Source organism: Mirounga angustirostris, unplaced genomic scaffold, assembly GCF_029215605.1.
Source record: "Mirounga angustirostris isolate CCGP_5_RB_7025 unplaced genomic scaffold, mMirAng1.0.hap1 SCAF_2, whole genome shotgun sequence".
NCBI lineage: Eukaryota > Metazoa > Chordata > Mammalia > Carnivora > Phocidae > Mirounga > Mirounga angustirostris.
This window is the reverse complement of record NW_026991710.1, coordinates 4883051-4905262: the sequence shown is the minus strand read 5'-3', so window position 1 is coordinate 4905262 and position 22212 is coordinate 4883051. Positions and strand designations below refer to the sequence as shown.

Genomic DNA, 22212 nt, shown 5'->3' with positions numbered 1-22212 from the left:
ATTGTATACGAAAGCCAATATGTGCGGTTTTATTTACTTTGCCTCACTTTGTGTTTACTTGGACTGAACTTTGTTATTGCTATCATTTCTTTCTTTCCTCCTTCCTTAATTTTGCTTCCCTGCTCATTCTTGACACCCTCACCTGCTCCCCCCTCCTGCCTCTTCCTGCTCCTGATAGTCATAATTACACCGATACTCCCTTGTGAATGTAGGAAAAGTAAGCAGTAACAGCACCCCCCACAAGATTCTTCCTTTCCCACCCCTCCTGCTCACAGCAGAGCAAGCCCTTTGTCCAAGCCTCTCCCTGCCACCAGATGCGAGAACATCCCTCCGACTTCTCCAGGGCCCGTTGCTCCTTCAACTCCGGGGGTGGCTGAGATTGATTCTATGTTTACTCCCAGATGAATACGGGTTTCCCTTACAGTATGGGGCACAGATTTCAAGAATTCTTACTTAGCAATTATCGTACAAAATCCCAGGCATATTTAGATTAAATCGAGCATTTTGCAGGGGTCACTGCCCACCAGCATTTTCTGTTCTCTGCTTCTGTTCTATCTTGAGATCGCCGCTGTACTTGAATTGTCTTAGTGAGAGGGAACCTTCTGTGGATAAAAGGGACCCTCTGTGCATCTTGCCGTGTGGGGTATTTTCTTTCTTTTTCCCCAGCAGAATTCCATCATAGCAGGGGTAGTGTTCCTTGATCAGATCATCACAGTCCCTGGAAGTTGTTCCGAGGTCCCCTAAGAACTGGCACTATGCTTGTTCTCCTGCCTTCACCTGGGACTAGTTCTTTCTGGAACTCTGCTAGCTATGGTCTCCCATTCTGGGCCTTGGAGCCTTCACCGCAGAGCTTCAGCCCAAGACATTTTCCTCTGGAAATTTCCTTGTTTCTTTCACTGCTGTCTGCCCACCAACTCCTTCTGGTGCTCCTGAGAGGTAGGTGCTCTCCCTCCTGGAACTGCCCGCAGCCTCTCGTTTTCTCCCAGAGGATTTTCACGTGTTTTTCCTCCACCCTGAAAGGCATTTGCTCCATGTTATCTTCCTTTTGGCTCATTTTCTTCGCCCTGATGGTTCTCCTTCTGAATCTGCCAATGATTTTCAAGGTCTTTCGCTCCATGGAGTGCCTCCAGGCTGGGCCCCGGCTGCTCAACCCATCCTCGTCCTCTGCTTATTGAGTCCCCTTGAAGGGGAGTGTCTTGGCTTCTCTGTGATCGTGTGTCAGGCCCGTAAGGACCAGGCTATGGTGGTCTCCTGGGTGGTGGCCAACCAGCAAGGGGGTGAATGACGAGTCACTTATGTTCTTGTAGACAAGGAAGACAGTGTTGGCAAGGTGCTCCCATGTCCCTGGAGGAGGCTTGTCTGCTCCCAGCCTCCCAGGTGCGAGGATGGCTGCTGGCCCCAAGGGTGGGCTGCACAGGCCTTTCAGGTCTGCCCCCATCCTGCCAGCTGATGCGGAGGACAGGTGGTAAAGAAGGTAGGCTGGAAATAGAAGAACTCATCTCATCGGTTTTCAAAGAACCTAAGAAGCCCAATAGATGAATCAGAAAGTAGGTGCTTTTCAAATTAAGGAACATGAGGGGTGCCTGGGTGGTTCAGTCGGTTAAGCATCTGCCTTTGGCTCAGGTCATGATCCTGGGGTCCTGGGATCAAGCCCAGGGTCAGGTTCCCTGTTCAATGGGGAGTCTGCTTCTCCCTCTCCCCCTCGCCCCAATTCATGCTCTCTTGCTCTCTATCAAATAAATAAATAAAATCTTTAAAAAAAAAAACAAAATCAAGAAACATGAAAAGTTTAGCCTCATTAGTTAGCATGGAAATGCAGGTTACGAAGGCCATTTTTCATTTACTGTAGTAGGAAAGGGGTTAGAAAGGTAGTTCCCCATGCCAGTGTGTACCCCTCAGATGTGAACTGGAAACAATATTGAGAAATCTGTTTTGTAAAAATGTATCTAGAGACCTGAAAGAGCCTACCAGGATCAGTGCTTCTGTTTCTAGGACTTGGCCCTAATTAAACAGGTATGTGCACACACTTGCAGTGTGAACACAGGGACCTTTGGAAACCCCTTCTTCAATATGCATAGATCCCAACTCATGAACAGTAATAGTCTTTGAATGATTTTTTCTTCTTTTTACCTTTTGTAATTCTCCAAATTTTCTGTAATAAAAACATTATAAGAGGTGAAAGATTTCTGTGTGGCATTGGGCAAATAACTACCCATGTCTGAACTTCAATTTTCTCATTGTTAAAACAAGCCCCATGCACTCATTAGGGGTGCAGTGAAAACCTCAATGTATGAAAGCTCCCCAAAACTGAACCTGGGGCCGAGCAGGTGCTGCTCTGTGCCCATTTCCTTCCTTACCCTGTGAGCCTCACAGCCTTAGATGAGACGGGGTAGCCCCGGGGGAGGGGGGGGCAGCTGAAGAATCAGATGAGGTGATTGGTGTGAATCACACAGCTTTGATGAAAGTCCCCAGGGTGGGCGCCTGGGTGGCTCAGTTGGTTAAGCGACTGCCTTCGGCTCAGGTCATGATCCTGGAGTCCCTGGATCGAGTCCCACATCGGGCTCCCTGCTCGGCAGGGAGTCTGCTTCTCCCTCTGACCCTAACCCCTCTCATGTGCTCTCTCTCATTCTCTCTCTCTCAAATAAATAAATAAAATCTTTAAAAAAAAAAAAAAAGAAAGAAAGAAAGTCCCCAGGGCTGTGTGTTCAGTATATAGAATCCATCTCCAAAACCATCTGGGATCTTTGCTCCCCACATGTTGGTAACATATCTCTGGCAGCCACTCTGAACCAGGTTCTGTCATGATGACCAGGACAGGCATCCCAGGTTGGCTAGGAGGACCAGACACAGAGCAGACACAGCCCAGGGGGGGTCACGGGCCACGACCTCACATTCCCAAGGCCCTGACTTAAGGACAGACCCTTCCCCTCATCTCCAAGCTGCACCTCCTCAGACACAGAGGTGAGACTGAAAGAAGAGCGTTTCCAAACTGCCTGAGCCTTGCATCAGGGCTGATATCTTTTCTTAAACGAATCCCATAATTACCTCGTGAAAAGCGTGCGACATTGCGTTTAATTTCGTGCATTTAAAGCTGCACTTGGTTACTTGTACACATTTAAATGGGCCATATTTGTCTATCCCTGTATCGGGAGAGCCCTCTCCGTCTCTGGCAGGGCTGGAATTTAGGGGTCTGGCGCATAGCAGGCACTCAATTGTTAGTTAATATTGCAATAGCAACGATTATGAATCTGGAGTTGGGGACCTTGGGGCCAGAGTGGTGGGTGAAAGGTGGCCCGCGTCTTGTCCAAGGGTCCAACCACCTGTTGACAGAGGCAAGGGGCCTCCCTCTGCGATGGAATGCCTTGTGGGCGTGGCCCGGCGGGTCGGGGGCGGGGGCGGGGGCCGGGCCACGACGCGGTGGGCCGGCCCGGGGCCGACTCGGCTCAGAAACTTTCGCTGTGGGCGGTTCGGACCCGCCCTCCCGGCGCCCTGCGGCCCCGCGGCACCAGGGGGCAGTCCGCGGCGGCCAGGCGAGGCGCCCCGTGATTGGCGGAGGCGCGCGGTGATTGGCAGGCGTGCCGGCCGCACAGCGGGCCGAGCCGGCGCCGCGTCTTGCGAGCCGCGTCGGGAGTGGAGCGCGGCCTGCGGCCCCGCCCCCGGCCCTGCCCCTCCGCGGTGGGCCCCGCTCGCCGGCTCCCGCAGCAGCTCGCGTCGCTAGCTCGGCCCGGCTGCTTAGCTCCCGCCTCTGGGCGCCCGGCTCCTCGCGAGCAACTTTGCGACAGGCCCTGAGGTCCGAAGGCGTCGCGGAGTCGCGTGCGGCCCACTTGCGGGCGGGTGAGTACTTCGAGGAGGGGGACGGCCGCGCGGGGGACTGGAAAGAGACCCGGGAGGCGCCGCCCGCCTTGGGCCTCAGTTTCTCCATCTGCGCGGCTGCTCCCAGCGCCCCCCCAACAAGTTCCCCAGAAAGTGGGGGGCTGGGGTCCCGCAGCGCGACGCCCACGGCGACCCCCGCCCAGGCCTGGGTTGAGACTTCCTGGGGGGGGTGCGCGCCCCCTCGGGAGTCGCGGGACCCCGCGCGCTGCGAGCACCGAGAGGCCAGCAGCCGTGGCCCCCGGGGACCCGCGGGTGGGCAGAGGGTGGCCGGAGGCGCCCCTCCCCGCACCCCGCAGCGCCGGTCCCGAGGTGCCCAGTCATGGCCCTTCCCCCGCGGCCGTCGGCGGGACCCAGGGCGGCCCTCAGTGCCCACGGGGACGCGGTTGGGGCGGCGGGGGCGACCGGGGTCCAGCCCGCCCTGGGGACCGGGCCCACCGGAGGGGGCCGCCCCTGGGTCAGGCTGAACCCCCCAGAGCCCACTTAGAATCAGTGCGGCGCTCTCTCTCCCCCTGGGGCTCCTCCTCGGTAAGGGGGGCAGGCAGGGGCAGTGGCAGTCCCTCCCGGCCCCTGCTGGGGTGAAGCCGGCCTTCGACCGCCGGCCCTCCGCACCATTAATTTCTGTTGTGACAGATGGAAACTTTCTGAGGAATCTCGCCCAGCCCTTAGGGATGTGATGAAACCATGCCCTCCCAACGGTTTTTGTAGTTGATGTTAAGAAATTCTAAGGAGCTAACGTTTGTACAATATTTACACTCCCCTCCCCCACCCAGCTTATAGGAGTGGGAATTATAGCCCCAGTGGACACATGATGGAGCTGAGGCTTACTGGGGATTGGTGACCTGCCCAGGACCACAAAGAGCCTGGGGGAAGACTTGCACCCTGATCTGCACTCTCCTCTAGCAAGCCCAGTCCTGCCTCTCCTCACCTTGGACAGTGACCCCTGGCATTTGGCCTGTTTATAAAGGGCTTTCCCTTCTGCTGGGGTCTGTCACTTGCAGAGTGCCCTGGGTACCCTCCGTGCTGGTCGCCTGTTCTCACTGCAGCCCTAGTGAGGGAGCCATATCAACGGAAACCCAGAGGCCACGCTTTCCACGGTCCCGTCCTGGCCCCTGTGTCTCTAAGGGGCTGTGATTCTCACGGGAGCCCCATGGTGTCTGACCAGAGATTTAGAGGAAGGTTCCCTTATATAACCACTCCTTTGCTGCACCCCCTGCACCCCCCAACCCCCAAGCAGATGGACCTTTGAAAACAGGGAAGGTTGCTGGGAGACCACATCACACCTTCTTTGCCAGGATGGAAGACTATGTGGAGGGCTCCCTGCTCACGCCTCCCCAGCCCCTCCTACGCCAGGGCTGGACAGGCCTTGGGGGCTGGTCAAAGAGGAGACCCAGCTCAGTCCCGGCCCCCAGAAGTGCCTGAGCTCTGGGACAGAGATCAAGCCCTGGTCTATGATGGTGATAAGAAGAATCATAACAGGGAGGGAGCTTTATGCTTTATATGGCTCTCGCCCTCTCCCACGTCCCCACCCCAGAAAGTGGCACCACTGCTGTGGCCCCCGGCCACAAACCAAGCCACCCTCTGCTCCCCACCCCTCACATTCAGTTGGTGATACTCCTGTCTCTTCTGGCCCCAGAGCTGCTGTCAGATGCTGGCCCTGGACCAGGCCTCCTTACCTTTCCCTGGATGGTCACCCAGCCCCTTTCCTGGGCTCTCCATCCTGTCCCCACACAGCCCCAGTGGTTCTTTAACTATCACTTCCCTGCTCAGCACTGTCCTTCCGAACTCCTCCTGGCCCTAGGCTCAGCTCTGCCTCCAAAGCTTGGAGTCCTTCAGGCCCTTGGGACCTGCCCTAGCTGCCCACACAGCCTCTTCTCTCATTCCTGTGTCCCATCCCCAGCGGTCACTTCCCAGCCATCCACACCTTCCTGGCCACATGGCTGGTCACTCTCCCTCTGCTGTCTTTTCTCCTGGGCAGTCCCCTGTTGGAATGCCCACACTCCTCCATTCCTCTTTCCTTCCACCCTCACCTGGCTCACACCTGCTTGTCTTAAAGGCTGAGCCAGGGGCTCTCTTCCACAATCCCTACCCTGCCTTCCAAAGCTGAGTGAGACCCCCCCGTTGGGTGCTTGCACCCCAAATGCTGCTCCATCTTTGTAGTTGTCTGTTTAGGTGTCATCCTTCCCACTGGGCATGAGCTGCTCGAAGGCCAGCCCTATGGGAGTGCTGTCTGGGGCCGGGAGGCCCAGCACAGTGCCCAGCAAAGGATCAGCCCCCAATCCGTGTCTGCTGACCCGCCGGGGCTGGGCTCAGAGCAGGTGCCTGGTGTGCTGTGTGGGCTCGGCATTGGGCAGACACTCGTGGCTGTCCTTGGTCAAGGATTTGGGCATTCCCAACTTGCCTCCCACTTTGTTTCTATGGACTTGGCACATTGAGTGGAATCGGAATGTTCCTTGGTTTGGCCCTTAATACTCTGCAGCAAAAATAAGTATCTGGGAGCTTCCAAGGGCTTTGTGCCCTTGTCTTGAGGAGTAGCCCTTTGCCTCGGGCCATGCTGGAGCAGCCTTCTCAGACCCTGGGAACCCCTGGGCCCTTTCCCTTAGGGCTCAGTCACAGGCGGGTTTTAAAATATGTTTTGTTTTCACTTCACACACCTTACACATTTTTCATAGAAAATCAGGGAAATACATTTAGAAAAAGAATAAAATAAAACCACTCATAATCCCTCCACCCAGAGAGAGCCAGTATTAACAGTTCGGGGGACATTTTCTTTCATCTTTTTCTGCAGGTAGATTTCGTTTTCATTCTAAAGAGACAGGGTAATTCTCATGCTGCTTTAAATCCTGTTTAACCGTGTTACACCAACATTTGCCTCGACTTTAAACATTTATTTGTATACGGGGTCATGGTTAACATCTTTGTAGGGGAGCACCGTGCTGAGGGGCTGGAATGTTCCTAACTGCCATCTCTGCATGGTGCTGGCAAGTTTGCTGGTGTCACACCCCCTTGTGTGTGACACCTTTGGGCACCCCTGCTTATTCCCTGGGGCTGGGATGGTAGTGTGGCGGCTCGTTTCAGAGGTGGGGCTGCCCCCCCGGGGGACCAGAGTGGGGGCCAGCCTGCACTCAGATTAGAGCGTTTGGGGCAGAAGGCCACATGGGGTCATTCTGCTCCATGTCTCCATAGATGCATGGTCCCTGCAGCCCTCCTTGGGGGTGGCAGCTCCTCGGCCAAGCTCCTTGGTGCTGGTATTTTGTGTTTTGATGGGATAAAAATATGCCTTGGGACTCACGTGGAAAGAATGCCAGCCATTTTGTTTTTTTGGATCTTACACAATGACAGGTTTCCAGGCTACCGCCCTGGCCATCAGGGGGCAGTGGGGTTGGCCGCCCCATCAGCAGGCAGGTTGGAGGAGTCTTGGAGCTGGGGCCAAGCTGGATGAAGACGCTCCTGTTTTGCCATCAGGATGCTGGGGTCTGGGGGGAGGGAATTGCTTAAAGTCACACAGCAAGGTCCTATAAGCTTGTTGCTTCCCTGAGGGCAGGCTGTCCCGGTGTGCCTTGCACATTAGGCCGCCGATGCATGCCAGGCAAGGCTGCAGGTGCTCCAGGGGAATGAGATGCAGGCTCCCAGAACCCCAGGAAAGAGAACGTGTTACAGCTGGAAAGGCCAGACCCTGTGTGGGTCCTTCCACCAGGAGATGGTCTGGGATCCTCCCTGTGACCCAACCCTGGCAGTGAATTGTCTCATTTGCTTTAAAATAATAAGCCCTGGGCGCCTGGGTGGCTCAGTTGATTAAGCGACTGCCCTCGGCTCAGGTCATGATCCTGGAGTCCCTGGATCAAGTCCCACATCGGACTCCCTGCTCAGCAGGAAGCCTGCTTCTCGCTCTCCCACTCTCCCTGCTGTGTTCCTGCTCTCGCTATCTCTCTCTCTGCCAAATAAATAAATAAAATCTTTAAAAAATAAAATAAAATAATAAGCCCTTTGCTCCCCAAAGGGCTTGACCAACTCTTAGAGAATCCGAAAATTAATTTTCTTTTATTCATCCATTCTTACTAAGCAGAGATTTTATTTGAAACAGTTATTTTGACTGCCATGCGATATGCGTAATACTTAGCCCAGAGGCCAGCCACAACCTGTGGTTGGGTCCCTGCAGTTCCTACCAGAATGTGTTTTCCAACGGAATACGTCCTTGTGGAGCACCTGGGAGAACTAGCTTGGGTTTATTTGGTTGGTTGGTTGGTTGGTTGGTTGATTGTTCGTTTTAATGTTTCATAGTTTGCAGATGACTTTCTCTTCCTTCACACCCTTAATCCCCATGGCACCCCTACATGGGAGTGGTATTCCCATTTTACAGATGAGGAAACTGAGACACAGTGAGATTAAGTAGCTGCAGGTCCCGGGTAAAACTGAGACTCACTCCCCATGTCTCGTGGTAGTAAAATTGTGTCCCTCCTGGCCTGGGGTCTCCTGGTAGAGGGGGACACTACCTGAGACACGACTCAGCAGAGGCATCGGGGACACTCCCGGGAACGAGGCACATTGGGTCCCGCACTGGAGGAAGAGGGAGCTCTCTCTGCCAGAGCACAGGGCAGGCGTGGCCAGGGTCGGATTGTGAGAGGCCCCTTTTTCAGAAACAGGCTTGGTGGATTTGAATTCCAGCTCCAACACCGTGAGCTGTGTGGCCTCGAGCACGGGTCCTACCTTTCTGGACCCGTGTTTCCTCGTCTGTGAAATGGGGTGAGGGGTGAAGGCTAAGCCACCTGTCCGTCTGTCACACCGGCTAGTGGCAAGACCTGGCTTACAGCGCTGTGTGCGGCACCCCGAGACTGTGCACGGCAAGCGCGGAGAGCAGAGCGCGCCCAGACACACGTCCGTTCCTGCTGCTATTCCCGACGCAAGTTGGCTCTCGTCAAGGCCAGCTGCGCTCTGCTGTTCCAAGGAGGTGGCCCTTGATTCTGGGGGCAACAGGCCACGAGAGGTGGCTTGGCAGGATGTGGCCCCATGTGGTCTAAAGAACTGATGTGTTTGCTGTCTTGGGTCAGGGGATGACCTGTGTGACTGGGTTCTGTGTGCCACGTCACCGTGGGTCTCCCCCGCCCGTGGCTGGCTACGTGCTCACTCTGGTCTACACTTGTGGCTAAATGGCGAGTTTCACAGAAGTCGCCTCCTTGTTGGGCTCCCTGAAGCCTACAGTTTGGAAACAGCATGAAGCAGTGCGTTGATTTCCAAGCAGATTTATTGGCTCGGCCGTGCTCTGGTCTTGCCTCTGGGGGATGTTTTAAAATAAGGACTGAGTCCTTCAGACGGAGGAATGACCAGATTGAAATCTGTGGGGAGCCACCTCATGTTCTATGTGGGATCTCATTCAACCTCACAATAGCCCCCGAAGACCATGCCCATTTTACAGATGAGGAAACTGAGGGAAGAAATTCACTCAAGGCCTCTGGCTCAAGGGGTCCCATAGCAGGCATGAGCTTGGGCCCTACGTCTTGAGGCCTGGAGTCCCTGCCTCACCAGGCACGAGCCATCCGACCTCCAACCAACCAGATAAACCCAAGCTAGTTCTCCCAGGTGCTCCACAAGGACATATTCCATTGGAAAACACATTCTGGTAGGAACTGCAGGGACCCAACCACAGGTTGTGGCTGGCCTCTGGGCTAAGTATTATGCATGTCACACGGCAGTCAAAATAACTTTCAAGGGGCGTGGCCTGCTCAGGACCGCAGAGCTGGGGGCAAGGAGTGCCTCCTTCCTGGGAGTGATGGACACAGATCCCGTCTTCAGGACCCACTGTGGCAGGGACAGGGCAGGCATGGTTGTGTAGCCCCCCGGGGAACAGGCTTGTGGCACCTGGGGCCGCCCCAACTCTTCCTGTGACATTTGTCTCCAGAAACATCCAGGGGGCCCCTACCCTGGCAGGCCTGGTGCTTGGTGCTGGGCGTTTGGGGATGCCTGGCCCCCGTGTGCAGCCTGTAGTCACATCTGGTCCCCAAGGGGCCCTCACTTGAGAGGATTGTCCCATTTACAGTGGAGGAAGCAGAGGGGCGTGGCCCGCTCAGGACGGCAAAGCTGGGGGCGAGGGGCCAGATTTCCACACTGGCAGCCTCTCCTGCTCCGCGCTCACTTTCCTCAGCGCAGTGAAGAGGGTGGGCGTGGCCTTGAGTCTGTGGAGGGTCACGGCATCTTTTCGGAGTCTGAGGAAAAGCCACCGGGTCCCCCACCCAGTGCACACGTCATCCCAGCAGTTTCAGGGGCCTGTGTCCCGTGAAGTCCATCCTGAGTCCCCAGGTTGGGGATCCTGGGGCTGGGGCACCTCCCAGGGCTTTCAGCTCCGGGCTCGGTGACTTGTTGCCCTCAATTGTGTCAGTGGTGGTTCCAGCCGTTTTGCTAATCAGCACATGAGGTCCCTTTTATTGACTGACTGAGCCCCTTCGCCTGTCATGAGAGGGCTGTAGAACCACCGCGCTGCCTAGTCTCTTCCAGTTCGTTCCCTGTTCTTAGGCACCTCGCTCTGCTTTTTTAGTGCGTATTCGTATCTGGTGGCATCTAAGCCCAGCGGTTTAGGCCTCGCATGGAGGGCTTTGCAGTCGGGCACATCTGCCTAAATCCTGGCTCAGTGGGCTGTTTGCCTTCCCGCTTCCTGGTCCCCCCACCCCTCCCCTCCTCCCTTCCGCTTACCTGCTAACATTTATTTAACCCTTGCTCTGTGATTGGTTCCTTGGGGGGGGCTCTGAGAGGCCATCCTTCCCCACCTCTCTCCTGGCTTCTGCTGAAGGCTTCTGATCCCTGGTGGCCCTTGGCTTGCAGCCCACATTTCCTGTCCCTGGCTCCGTCACATGGCATTCTCTCTGTGTTTCCTTCCTCTTCTTCTCAGGACACTGGTTGTTGGGTCAGGGCCCACCCTAATCCAGGATGATCTCATTTCAAGATCCTTAATTACATCTGCAAGTAGGGTCACCTTCACGGATTGGGGGTAGACATACGATGTGGAGGCCACCCTGCAGCCCCCCGAGCCAGGCACCATGCTCAGTGCTCCAGGTGGATTATCTCATTGGACCCTCACAGCTTTGCACCATCCCTGCCACTCAGATGCGGACACTGAGGTCAGATGGCTCGTATCCAGTGAAGCAGGGACTCCAGGCCTCACGATGTAGGGCCCGAGCTCATGCCTGCTGTGGGACCCCTTGAGCCAGAGGCCTTGAGTGAATTTCTTCCCTCAGTTTCCTCATCTGTAAAATGGGCATGGTCTTCAGGGGCTATTGTGAGGTTGAATGAGATCCCACATAGAACATGAGGTGGCTCCCCACCCCATTTCTCTTTTCTGTCCCCTCTCTGCCCAACACTCGAGGCCAGAGCAGGCTGGGCCTGGCCGCCCTTCTGTGTTGACCCTCGGTTTTTCTCGCCAGCAGGATGGACTCCGGTGCCCCCCCTGCCTGCTCCTCTGGCCCACAGCCTCCACCACCCCTGCAGCCCCAGGCCCGCTCAAGGCTCAATGCCACTGCCTCAGTGGAACAGGACAAGAGTGAGGCGCCCCGAGCTCCTGGACCAGATGTGGGAGACACAGCTGCCCCAGCTGTGGCCCGGGCCCCGAGTGCTCGGAGCCGAGAAAGAGCAGATCAAACAGGTAAGGGGCTGGGGCTGGAAGCTGGCTGTCCTGAACGCACGCCGGGGCTGTTGCGTGGAAGCCGGGCGAGCAGCAAGTCCTGGCACGCGGCCCAGGAGCCCCGCCCAGTTCCTCCTGCGAGCCAGGCCTCTTCGGCTGTCTCCTGCACAGTGGGCTTTGGTCCTGATGCAGGCACTTGGAGGGTAGCAGAGGTCACATTTCCCTATTTTATTTATGACCTGATGGCTCCAGTGCCGATCTGTGCACACTCTGGGCTGGTTCTGGACCAGGCAGTTCTGCACCAGGCGCTGGAGTATGAGAGCAGTGAGAGGAAGACTACCCTCTACCCTAGTCCCGCACAGCGCTCAGGGGAGCCCACGTGGTCCCCTGCCCATCAGGGCCATTTGGTCGGCAGCTCTACTTGGTCCTTGGCCACTCCCCTCAGGATCCGGCTGCCACCGTGGAATGCCCCTAGGCCTGGGTCCCCAATGCGCTGTGGACCATTGTCCTCCATCCCCAGGCTGCCCGCCCCACCCCCACCCCCCGCCACTCTGGGGCCTCCTTAGGTATCTGCTCCCCCAGGCCTTCCCCGAGGCACCTCCCAGGGGCAGAGGTGAGCTGGTGTGAGGACCTGAGTGGGACAGGACGGTGGGTCATGGGGCTGGCCACCTCGCTGACCTTAGGGCAGGGGCGCTAGGGCTTTGTCCATCCTCCGTCCACCTCCTGCTCATGAGCACGGCCCTGAGTGGCCACGGGTTTCACAGGTGAGTCAGGTCTGCCCCCGACCCCCAGCAGTCCAGTGTGGGGGGGAGCAGAGGGAAGCATAGGGCCTGGGGAGCACCGAAGTGGCCCTGGACCCAGGGCTGGGGTGGTGGGAAGCCTGCTCTGTGGGAAGAGGAGATGCTGAGCAAGGGTTAGGATGGGAGGAGAGGGCCTGGCAGGGGTGAGGGCTGGCAGGAAGAGGCGGCCTCGCCCAGGGTAGAGGTGGGGCCATGAGAGCCCCAGGCCTCCCAGGTGACGGGTCTGGAGGGGGGAGGGAGGAGGGCTCAGGGTGATAATGGTCGTGGCTCTGGCCTATGATGGAGATACGCCAGGAGGGAGCTGAGGTCAGGACTGGTCCCTGGGCCGGAGCCCCAGCCTTGTCTGAGAGTTTCTTCATGCTCTAGGGGCTGCCGTGGGCGGGAGGAGCCCCAGGCCTCTGGCTCTGATGTTCGTGGGAAATGTCACTGGTACCCCGCACTGCTCTTTCTGGTGCTTTCCACAGCGCTTTCCAGCACGCTGGGTGTCTTCCTCTCAAGGGAACCAGCCCTACCATGTAGACCGTTCGCTCCGATTACAGATGGGGTCGTGCCGTCCCGCTCGCACCAGGTCCCCACCTCCCCCCACAGCAACACTGTTCCCCATATTCCGGGCCTGCCTCCATGCTTCCCCACCTCCCTTTGCCAGGCGGGAAGCTCCACCCAAAATGTGCCCTCCCCAGCTCCACCTGCTGAAACCCTACCCACTCGGAGGGCACCACTGCTTCCTACACTTCCTGGCCTCGACCCACAGCAGGAAATACCGTGCCACCCTCAGCTGACGTGCACCCCCGCACACGTGTGTGTATGCACGCCCGCACACGCACTCACACGCACTCAGTGGGAACAGAGACTTCCCAAACACCGCTCCTCCTTACCGCGCGTGCGGAGTCTGATCAGGGCCATTCTGTTCCTTTTATGTGAAAGCAATGCTGCTCGTGGACAGTTGAATGGATTTTGTGATTCGCTGTGTTGAAACCTACGGTTTATAAAACGCTTTCTGCAGTTTGGCTCCAGTGCTGGTTCTCCATGAACATTTCCCAGCTGGGACTCCCTGGAGCACGTGTCTGTCCACACAAGCTGTTACCGATCGTCAGGGCCCTGAGGTGGCCCAGGGAGGGCCAGAGACAGGCCCCTCTTGGCCCATGCCCTTGAGCCATGTGTCCTTGAGGGCGTCAGGACGCCATACCGGGCCTGTTTCTGCACTGTAAAGTGGGCGTGACCACACCAGCAACGTGGTGTTGCGTGGGGATCACACCAGTGCCAGGACCGTGCACCTCGGTGGACATCCCTCAGGCCCCGGTGCACGCAGGAGCTGGGGGTGCTGTGCTGAGACGGGGCCCCTTCGTCCCCACAGGCACCTGGCGTGGGGGCCCAGAGATGGTGCATACCTTGTGCTTCATGTCACCAAGCAGCCTGGTCCCCTGGTTCCTTCCCCAAGATCCTATTCAGACCCCTGGGGGGTGCCCGCTATTTTACAACCCCCCCCCCGAACCTCTTTGGTGATTGGCGTCATGTTAGCTCAGGGCTGTGCGTGTCTAGCTGCTATGTGTATGCTCCAGATTTGTTCTCTCCCCCAGGGGAGGCTGGCCGTGTGCACGGTGCGTGGTGTGGGGGTGGGGGGGCTTTCTTTATCCCCTCCCCCACCACGGGCGGGATGCTGGGCCATCTCTCCTCAGTCCCAGGCCGTTGAGAGGAGGCTTCGTTCCCCTAGGTGGTCTGGACGACTTAAGGAAGTCCAGCCCCTGCCGCCACCTGGTCACACCTCACCTCCCCTTTCTCCAGCTCCCCCAGGCTTTGTCAGTTTTTCCTTCCTCTAGAGAGACCGCTGCCTAAGATGACCACCCCCAGCTCAGCCGTGCCGCCCACGCAGAAACCCCCAACCCGCGATGAGCATCTGCCGCGCACATCTGTGTGTACCACGTGGCCAGCCCTGTCCTCGGGGCTTTCCGTGGGCCACATCTGATCCCCTCATGGGGATTAGCTGTGAGGGCAGCTCTGTTGTCACCCCACTTAGAGATGAGAAAACTGAGGCACAGACTTGCCCAAGCACCCAGCTGCCGAGTGACGGGCCCGCAGGTGACCCGAGTCTCCCGGGTTAGCACCAGCCCTGCCCAGCGGAGATCGAGCTGTGGTGGAAGCGGGCTAGAGTCTCCCCTGTGCAAGTTCACGCCAGGCCAGTGCCTGATTTCTTCCGGAAACTCACCCAGTCCTTAGGCACTTGTGATCTTTGCATCTCCTTGAAGATCCGCCGTGTTCTCTGCTCTGTTTCCAAGGCCTCTGGGCAGACGAGGGGTCCTGACCCTGGGCTCTGAGCCACGATGCCTCACGGCGCAGAGCACAGAAACCGGGGCTGGGTAAGCACACTTGGTTTCAACCTGAGTGCAGACCGTCCTCGAAGGGCAGCAGCAAGACCGCAAGAAGCTTCAGGTGGGAGTCAGGAAACAGCCGTGGGCTCTGTTTGCCATCCGCCCCCCTAAAGAGGGAGGGGAGCAGGCCCTGGCAGTCTTGCAGGCGTGGGGTCCCAGCCCCCACGTCCAGGCCGTGCTGCTCTGCGTCCCTCACAGGTCACCGAGGCGAACGCAGTGGGCCCCACCCTGCCGGCCCTGTGCAGCCCAGAAAGCGGCTGCCGGGGAAGGGCTCTGTGGGCCTGTTCCGGTGAGTTCCCTCACCTGCGTGTCTACAGAGGTGTAATGAGCCCCGGTTAGGTACCCACAGGTCACAGCGAGCGTGAGTGTGGAAGTAACGCTTTCCGTGCCGGGCATTAGCCCGCTCACTTCTCCAACATGTTCAGACAGGAAAACCTAGAGAGAGAGGTGAAGTGGGTGCCCCCAGGGCCCCCAGCCGGTGAGCCATGAGGTCGAGATTTGAACACACTCTGGGACTCTCTGCTTATCGGAGGGCCGCAGGTGGGCATCGCGTGTGCCCAGTACTCTGGGCCGCCTCTCCAGGGAGCCCGGTGCAGGACCGAAGCAGAGCCGGCTGGGCTGGAGTCTGGGCTCATCAGCCGGCCCTCAGGGTGATCTCTGGTGAGGCTCAGGCCTGCCCTCCAGGAGCCCTGGGCCAGGGAGAGCCAGAAGCAAACAGTAACCATCCTGAAGGGCAGGCACTGTGCGGGGGACAGCTGATGTTGTGGGGGCCTGGGGAGCGACAGACACCCTTTCTGCTACCCGCGGTGGGCCCCAGCTGATCGCCACGGGACCGCCAGTGCCGTGAGGCCTCCCAGCTGCAGGGCCACAGACGGGGGTGGTGGAACCCTTGGGCAGAGGTGTAGCTGCCAGGAAGCATTCACCCCAGTGCTGATGGAGGACCTGCCCAGCAGGTGCAAGAGACAATGGGTGAGGCAGGTGGGGCCCTGACCTCCAGGAGGGATCCCGGGTGACTACATGAAGAAGGACCTGCACAGTGTGGGGGCGTGCTGGACCCCAAGGGCTCCAAGACTGATGGCCCCCTAGGCAGGGGTCAGAGTGCAGGGTCAGGAGGTCAGCCAGGCAGGCCCTCAAGGGTCATGATAAGAAGGGTGTTTGGGGGAGCGTTAGAGGGTCTAAATCAGAGGAATGACATGCTCTGTGTCAAAGAGGAGGCCACCCCAGCTACTGGGCAGAGCGGTGGCCGAGGGGCGGTGGAGAGGGGGCAAAGGAAGCAAGGCTGGCCCCCAGGTCTCTGGCTGGAGCCATGGGTGGGTGCTGGGGTGCAGAGCTGGTCGGTCGGGACCGATGCCAATGTGAGAGTGTGAGCAGATGCAGAGTGTTGAGGCCCTGCCGTCCTGGGGACAAGTCACAGTGATAAACAGCTGGGGTTTTTGTGCTCTGGTCAAGGTGCTGGCCAATGACAATCTAGGGACTTTTCTACACACGATATTTTGTCCTGACCCCCATACAAGCCCTGCTCCATCTGATGGTCGTGCCCGTGTGATGACCCCCTCGCTATAGGATGCCCTATCGTGAGCCGGCCGGGTGGCAGGGTCGGGTGAGTCCTGGGTGTGGTGGTTTCCTGAGACCTTTGGAAACTTGGCTGTGTGCCTTCATCAGTTACTTTTAACTATCTACTTGCGTTCCAAGCCTCAGGCGTCACCTCCTCCAGGAAGCACCGCCCACCCCCCCATCAGGATCGATGACTTCTGACACCTCCACAGCCCGTACTGATGAAATGTGACAGTCCTCGCCCAGCCCCTGGATGGGCCTTGAAGGCGGGGGTCCTGCCTCATTCGGCTTGGTGCCCTTAGCTCCTGGTGTCCCCGGCTGGCACGCGGCCAGTGCTCAGTACACATCTACTGGGTGTGTGATAAGGAGCTGAATCCACGACCCGTGCCCGAGGCTGTCAGGAGAGTGGACCTCCTGGCCAGGACCCCCTGCCTCAGCTTAGCCAGCCCTGGGCAGAGATGGGGTGGCAAGGATTATTCACCCTGTTTGTTCATGAGAACCAGAGTCAGCATCACAAAGGCTGACGAGACACCCCCTGGTGCAAGGCGTCCCCAGCTCCATGTGTGTGGGACACCCTGTTGGTGTAGGGCAGCCCAGCCATCCCATGTGTGGGGCATTGGTACAAGGTGGCCACAGCAACGAGGGGGACACCCGATGTACCCTGGGTTGCTTTTCACCCTGCCCTTCCCTGCAGCCCCCATGGCGGGCGCCTGAGAGGACCAGGGAGTCTAGGAGGCTGGGGGGCGGTGAGGAAGGAGCTGACAGCAGCCGCCTGAAGACGGGAGTATTGCGTCATTCTCCTCGGCAGGCTTCAGGTGGCCCTCCCCTTCCCGGAGCTTCTGGCATGCACTCAGCAGATCTAGCTAGCAGCAGTAGGGAGCAAGGGAGCCAGCTTCTGTCCTGCTCCCACTATGTCTGGGAGAGCTTCGTGCACGGGCTTCCCCGCTCACGGCTCAGGGTCCTAATGCGCTCCAGAGTGGGCGCGGGGTTTGCTCACCAACCTTCTCCCTTTCTGCAGAGCGCCTGCTCCGGCCGCAGGGGCAGGGGCTTGAACTTGCAGCGCAGTCACCGTGTGGAGCGTGTCCTGTGTCCCTGCGCCGGGATATAGGGAGACAGGAATGCCGCAGACCCTGCCCGCCATCCTGCCGCCGGTGGCCCCCATCCTCATCCCTCCATCCTGCACCGCTTATTGAGCTGCGGGGGCCAGCGCTGTGCCGGCAGCTGGGGTGCGTTGGGTCAGACCCACCCACTGGACAGAGTGTCCCCGTGAAGCCTGGGGGAGCTATGAGACACCACGTCCCAGATTGCGGTGGGAAAACGGCAAAGGACCCCGCTGGGGAGAGGAGACAGCGTCCTGGGGCTGTGCTCCCCTTGCCAGGTCCGAGAAGATGAAGGGTCATGTACCAACTCAGCAGGGCACATGCACATCTTTCTAATGCACAGGATCTGGGGAGAAAAACAATGAAAAGATGGGGATGGGTGTGGACATGGTCCTCCGTGGGCTCTGGCAGAGGTGTGCAGACCTGCCCAAGGCCACGCAGCTCTGATTACTGCTGCTTTATGACAGGAAGCCTTTCAAAAATGAGTTAGAGTCAGGACCCCTCCAGTTGAAGTGACACAGAGACACGATGCACATTGACATAAGCCAGAAAAAAAAACAGGTTGAGAGGAATTTCTCAGTTCCGGGTATCTGTAGAGCGTAGGGTGTGCTGGTTTCACACAGGACTGGATCCAGGGGCTCAGATGATGTGATCAGGAACCCCAGCTCCGCTTTCCCTCACCTCAGGTGGGCTCTCCTCACTGGGCGGCCCTCCCGGGCTCCCAGCTGACGTCCATCAGCCGAGACCTAGCGGAAGGAGGAGGCTGGTTTCCCAGCAGTTCAGCACAAACCCCACCTGGCTTGGGTCTGTGTCCATCCCTGAAAACCAAATGCTGTGGTCAGGGAGACGGAGCCTCTGCTGCACATCCCCCCACCTCCCCGCAGCCTGGGTGAGGACAGTGCCACCAGAACTTGACGGCCGAGATGGGGAAGGGCGGGTACCCAAAAGGAACATCAAAGCGCTAGGACCGGAAAAAGCCAGGAATGCAGGTCGGGCATGCAAAGAACAGTGGGCTGCACGGTCCTCGTCCACACTGACTCAGCCAGCTCTGGCGGGTGTTCTTCATGACACTGAACAGTGAGCCCTTGACCTGTGGGAAGACTCCTCACATGAAGAGCCAGAGCCCTCTGATTGCAGCACGGGCCCAGCGTTTGAGTAGTTGTAGAAATATCTCTGGCAGTGCCAAGTGGAAACTGGAGTCACGGAGAAGGTGTGGCATGTGTTTCAAGGAGGTTCTGTCTACTGGGGAGGCGTCTTGAAATGCCAGGCTGTGAACAACTTCGGTGAAAAATGAATCATGGACAGAATCTTTAGCCAGCAGATACATGCTTGAATCTTCTATATTCTGATTAAAGTACAGAAAGAACGTGGGCTTGCGAATTCAGCTAGCCAAGAAAAGTTTTGGACCCGTGGGAGGTTGCCTGGTGGGCGCTGCAGTGGGAAGTGCAGTGTCAGTGAGCAGCAAAGGCCCTGGGGTCAGCCGAGAGGTGCGAGGTGGGGAGGGAAAAGAAACCCCCACCTCGGGAATGCCAACTCTGGCCCAGTCACTTAATACAAAGTGTCTTGTCCTTCACCGTCCCGTTGGATGGATATTAACGATTGGGTTGAAAATGACTCTGGGTGGGTCACGCAGCACTTGGATGCTAAAGGCAGAGTCACACGCAGGCCAGGTTTCCCTCCGTGCGCACGCTGCTCCCCTGGGAGCCCGTGGAAGGGACTGGCTTGGAACCTAGGGCTTTGTGTTCTCCTGTTCTAGGCCAGAGAGTGCATCCAGGGGCCGGGGGGTGGGGAGGGGGTGGGTGACAGCGGCCAGAAGGGAGAAGTGGCCTTGGCTCAGGAGGCACCGAGGTCCTGGGCACGAGGGAAGGGTGGGCATGCTGAGGCTACGCTGGGCAGGGGCCCTGAGGACCTCGGTGAGGAAGCCCGGTCTGATCTCAGGGAGAGGTGGCCTGGTATTTTCCAGCCGTCCCCCAAGAGGGCCGTAGTGTGTACCTGAGCTGTGAGGTCTTCGGAAGCCTCCGCGCTCTGAGCTGTCTGCAGTCCCCCGTGCCTCTCCACCTTGGCCCCTGTCGCCTCCTCCCGGGGTCCTGTGTCCTGTGGACTCGGGTGCCTGGAACACGGGCTGGTGGCATTGGTGGCCGCAGAGCCAGCTCCGAGCCTGGCAGAGCTGGTGCTGGGAAAGGCCTAGATGAACCCATCAGGAGGGCTGGTCCTCGGGTGGTGCTACGGGGGACCATTTTTGTTTCCAGAAACTTCTAGAGAGTGAGAGTCTGTCAGTGTCTACTGAGCACCTACAGTGGAGTCCGTGGTGCTGCTGGTCCATCCCGCAGGTTGCCTAGAGGTGTGTTGTCGTACCTGCCAAGGTGGGGTGTGGAGCGGGGTGGAGGCCCCGAGTATTCATTGTATAAATCAGACTGGTAAAAAGTGTAAAAAATAACAAAACAAAGCAAAAAACTATTTTTTTAAAATTGTTAGTTATGCTGCCTGTTGCTGGTAAGGTTGTGAAAGTTGGCTTTCGTAACTCAGGATAACTTCTTAGAAAGGAGACTATAGCGTGAGCCGTATGATGTTTGGGCCCTTGGGCCTAGTAATGCACCTGAAGAACCTACGCTGGGAGAATGACCCCAAAAGAAAATGTATACGCAGAGTGGTTTGTGGCACCATTTTATAAAATTAGTGAATATTGGGAATAACGTAAAGGCCCAGCACCCTGAGCATGTCTCTCCGTTGGGTTTCTGAACCGTGGAAACGGTGCATTTCACCAGAGCAATGTGGGAAATTGGTTACGATTCACTGTCATAAACGTGTGTGTATGTGTGTGTGTGCGTGCGCGCACCAATTGTGACCTCCAAAAATCATGTGCATATAGACGGCGGTCTTGGAAAACATGGATTTGGTTTGTTCATTGGGGCACAGGGGTGCCGGGATCTTTCTAGAGCCCAGCTCAAGCAGGCCTGAGCTCAGGGGTGAGGGTAGGACTGGGGTCTGTGCCCCCTTGTCCTTCCCGCCGCTCTGAGCTGTTACTGAAGACCACCGTCGGTGGGAGTTTTGCTGTCCGTGTCCAGGGCTGTCTGCATCACTGGAAGGCAGCATTCTGGCATATTCTATCTGCATCTGACCTGGATTTTAATGAAGCTGCCCTGGGTCCGAACCCATCGTTGTAGTCCCCTCTACTCCCAAACAGGCGACAAGGACCAGCCTCGCGACATTCTGTCTGCTTTTCTCCTGTGTTAAAGGGCCCATGGAGGGAGACGTGGAGGTGCCCTTTGAAGAAGTCCTGGAGAAGGCCAAGGCGGGGGACCCCAAGGCACAGACGGAGGTGAGGACTGCGTGTCGGGAGGCTCAGCCCGCGGCCCCTGCACAGTGGCCCAGGAGAGGCTGGTGCCGTGTGAACGGGGAGCAGGGCTGCCGGGCTCCCGTTTGTAGTGTTCCCATGTTCTCTGTGTCATTTTGCCCCCCACCGCCCTCTGTGGACCCCGTGTTCTCTCCCATGTCCAGCTCACACCCCATCTTGGGCACCCCCTCCTCCAGGATGCCTTCCCTGCCTCCTGCCGCCCCTCGGTGCCCCGGCCCCCCTCCTGTCATCTGTGGAGGGGGGACCCACACCCTCCCCCCAGTCTTCTGAGGAGCCAGGGCCCCGAGGGTCCCACAGGCCCCACCGGGGGTAGACGCCCAGGGGACCCCTATCCCCCCCCCCGCCGCGTCTTCCTGGCCCGGGGTGAGCGGGGTGGGGAGGCGGGCTAGCCAGGAGCCCCGGGGGGCAGGAGAGGGTTGGGCAGCCCCAGCCTGCCGGGCTGTGGGGAGCAGGTGGAGGCCAGGACGCGGAGCAGGAGCTCCGGCACAGCAGGCGGGGCTTGACGGGCCTCTCGCCGCAGGTGGGGAAACGCTACCTGCAGCTCGCCGGCACCGTGGACGAGGAACTGAACAGCTGCACGGCGGTGGGCTGGCTGATCCTTGCCGCGAAGCAGGGCCGGCGCGAGGCCGTCAAGCTGCTTCGCCGGTGCCTGGCGGACAGGAAAGGTGGGTCCGCGGGCGGCTCGGCGCAGGCGTCCCGCCTGAGGGACGCGCGCTGCTGGCTAAATCAGCAGGTGACGCCAGGAAATCTGCAGCAGGTGTAAATTCTGTTCCGCCGGCGGCTTGTCATGTAGACGTTTCTGGAGCATGACATGGGATGTGTAGCGAGCAAAGCCGCTGTCCCCCTCTTCAGCGTGTGCTGGTGCCTGTCGGTAGATCCCTGCTGGCTTCTAATCTTGACCGAGGAGTGGATCGTAGAGCCTGCGGGCGGTCAGCTTCACTGGGTGCAGTAGGAGAATGTGACAGTGGCCTGAGGTCAGGATGGAACTTTCTGGGCTGACTTTGCATCCAGTCTGGGCTGAACAGCTGGGGGACCGCAGGCCAGTAAAGAACTGCGCAGGTGCATTCGCTGCCAGGAAGCGAGCGGGTGGGGGGGTGGGGGCAGTGAGACTGAGCCCTGCCACACACGGCCACTTATTCCATTATCCTGCCCCGGGGATGTGGCTCGTCCCTGGGGCCATGAGCGGTGCTTGTGGAAGTTTCAACTTCAGAGAAAAACGGAAGGGTGTGTCATAAAGGGTTTTTTAAATGATTTTCTCCGGATTGTAGAAGTGTCTTATATTTATCATAGAAAACTTGGAATATATAGAGAGCAAAAAGATGCAAATTACCCATAACCTTGAAACCCAGAGAAATGCTCTCTAGTTTGGTGTGTTTTCTTCTGGTTTTGTATCATAATGTTTTTAAGAGTTACATTTATTACATAGAATCTTCCTTTTTTTTTGGAAATTGGACCGATGCCTTTGAAAACAGAACAGAGGGGTTCTGTCAGCCAGGATTTCTCACCAGCCTGCCCTCCCATTGTGGACCAAGTCAGTGAGGGAGGGGGCCCGGTCAGG

General features: G+C 58.0%; 1 protein-coding gene across 2 annotated transcripts in view; it reads left to right on the top strand.

Annotated features, from left to right (window-relative positions):
- The first annotated feature begins 3666 nt into the window (after window positions 1-3666).
- The window catches only part of WFS1 (wolframin ER transmembrane glycoprotein), a 31209-nt gene continuing 12663 nt past the window's right edge, over window positions 3667-22212 (top strand). Inside the window, exons 1-4 of one of the 2 annotated variants that reach the window (XM_045881512.3) lie at window positions 3667-3834; window positions 11286-11500; window positions 20536-20618; window positions 21175-21319. In XM_045881512.3, coding sequence (XP_045737468.2) covers window positions 11287-11500; window positions 20536-20618; window positions 21175-21319 — 442 coding nt within the window. In that variant the 5' untranslated portion in view covers window positions 3667-3834; window position 11286. Of the gene's footprint in view, window positions 3835-11282; window positions 11501-20535; window positions 20619-21174; window positions 21320-22212 lie in introns of both variants that reach the window. The other variant, XM_045881513.3, reaches the window with a different exon arrangement.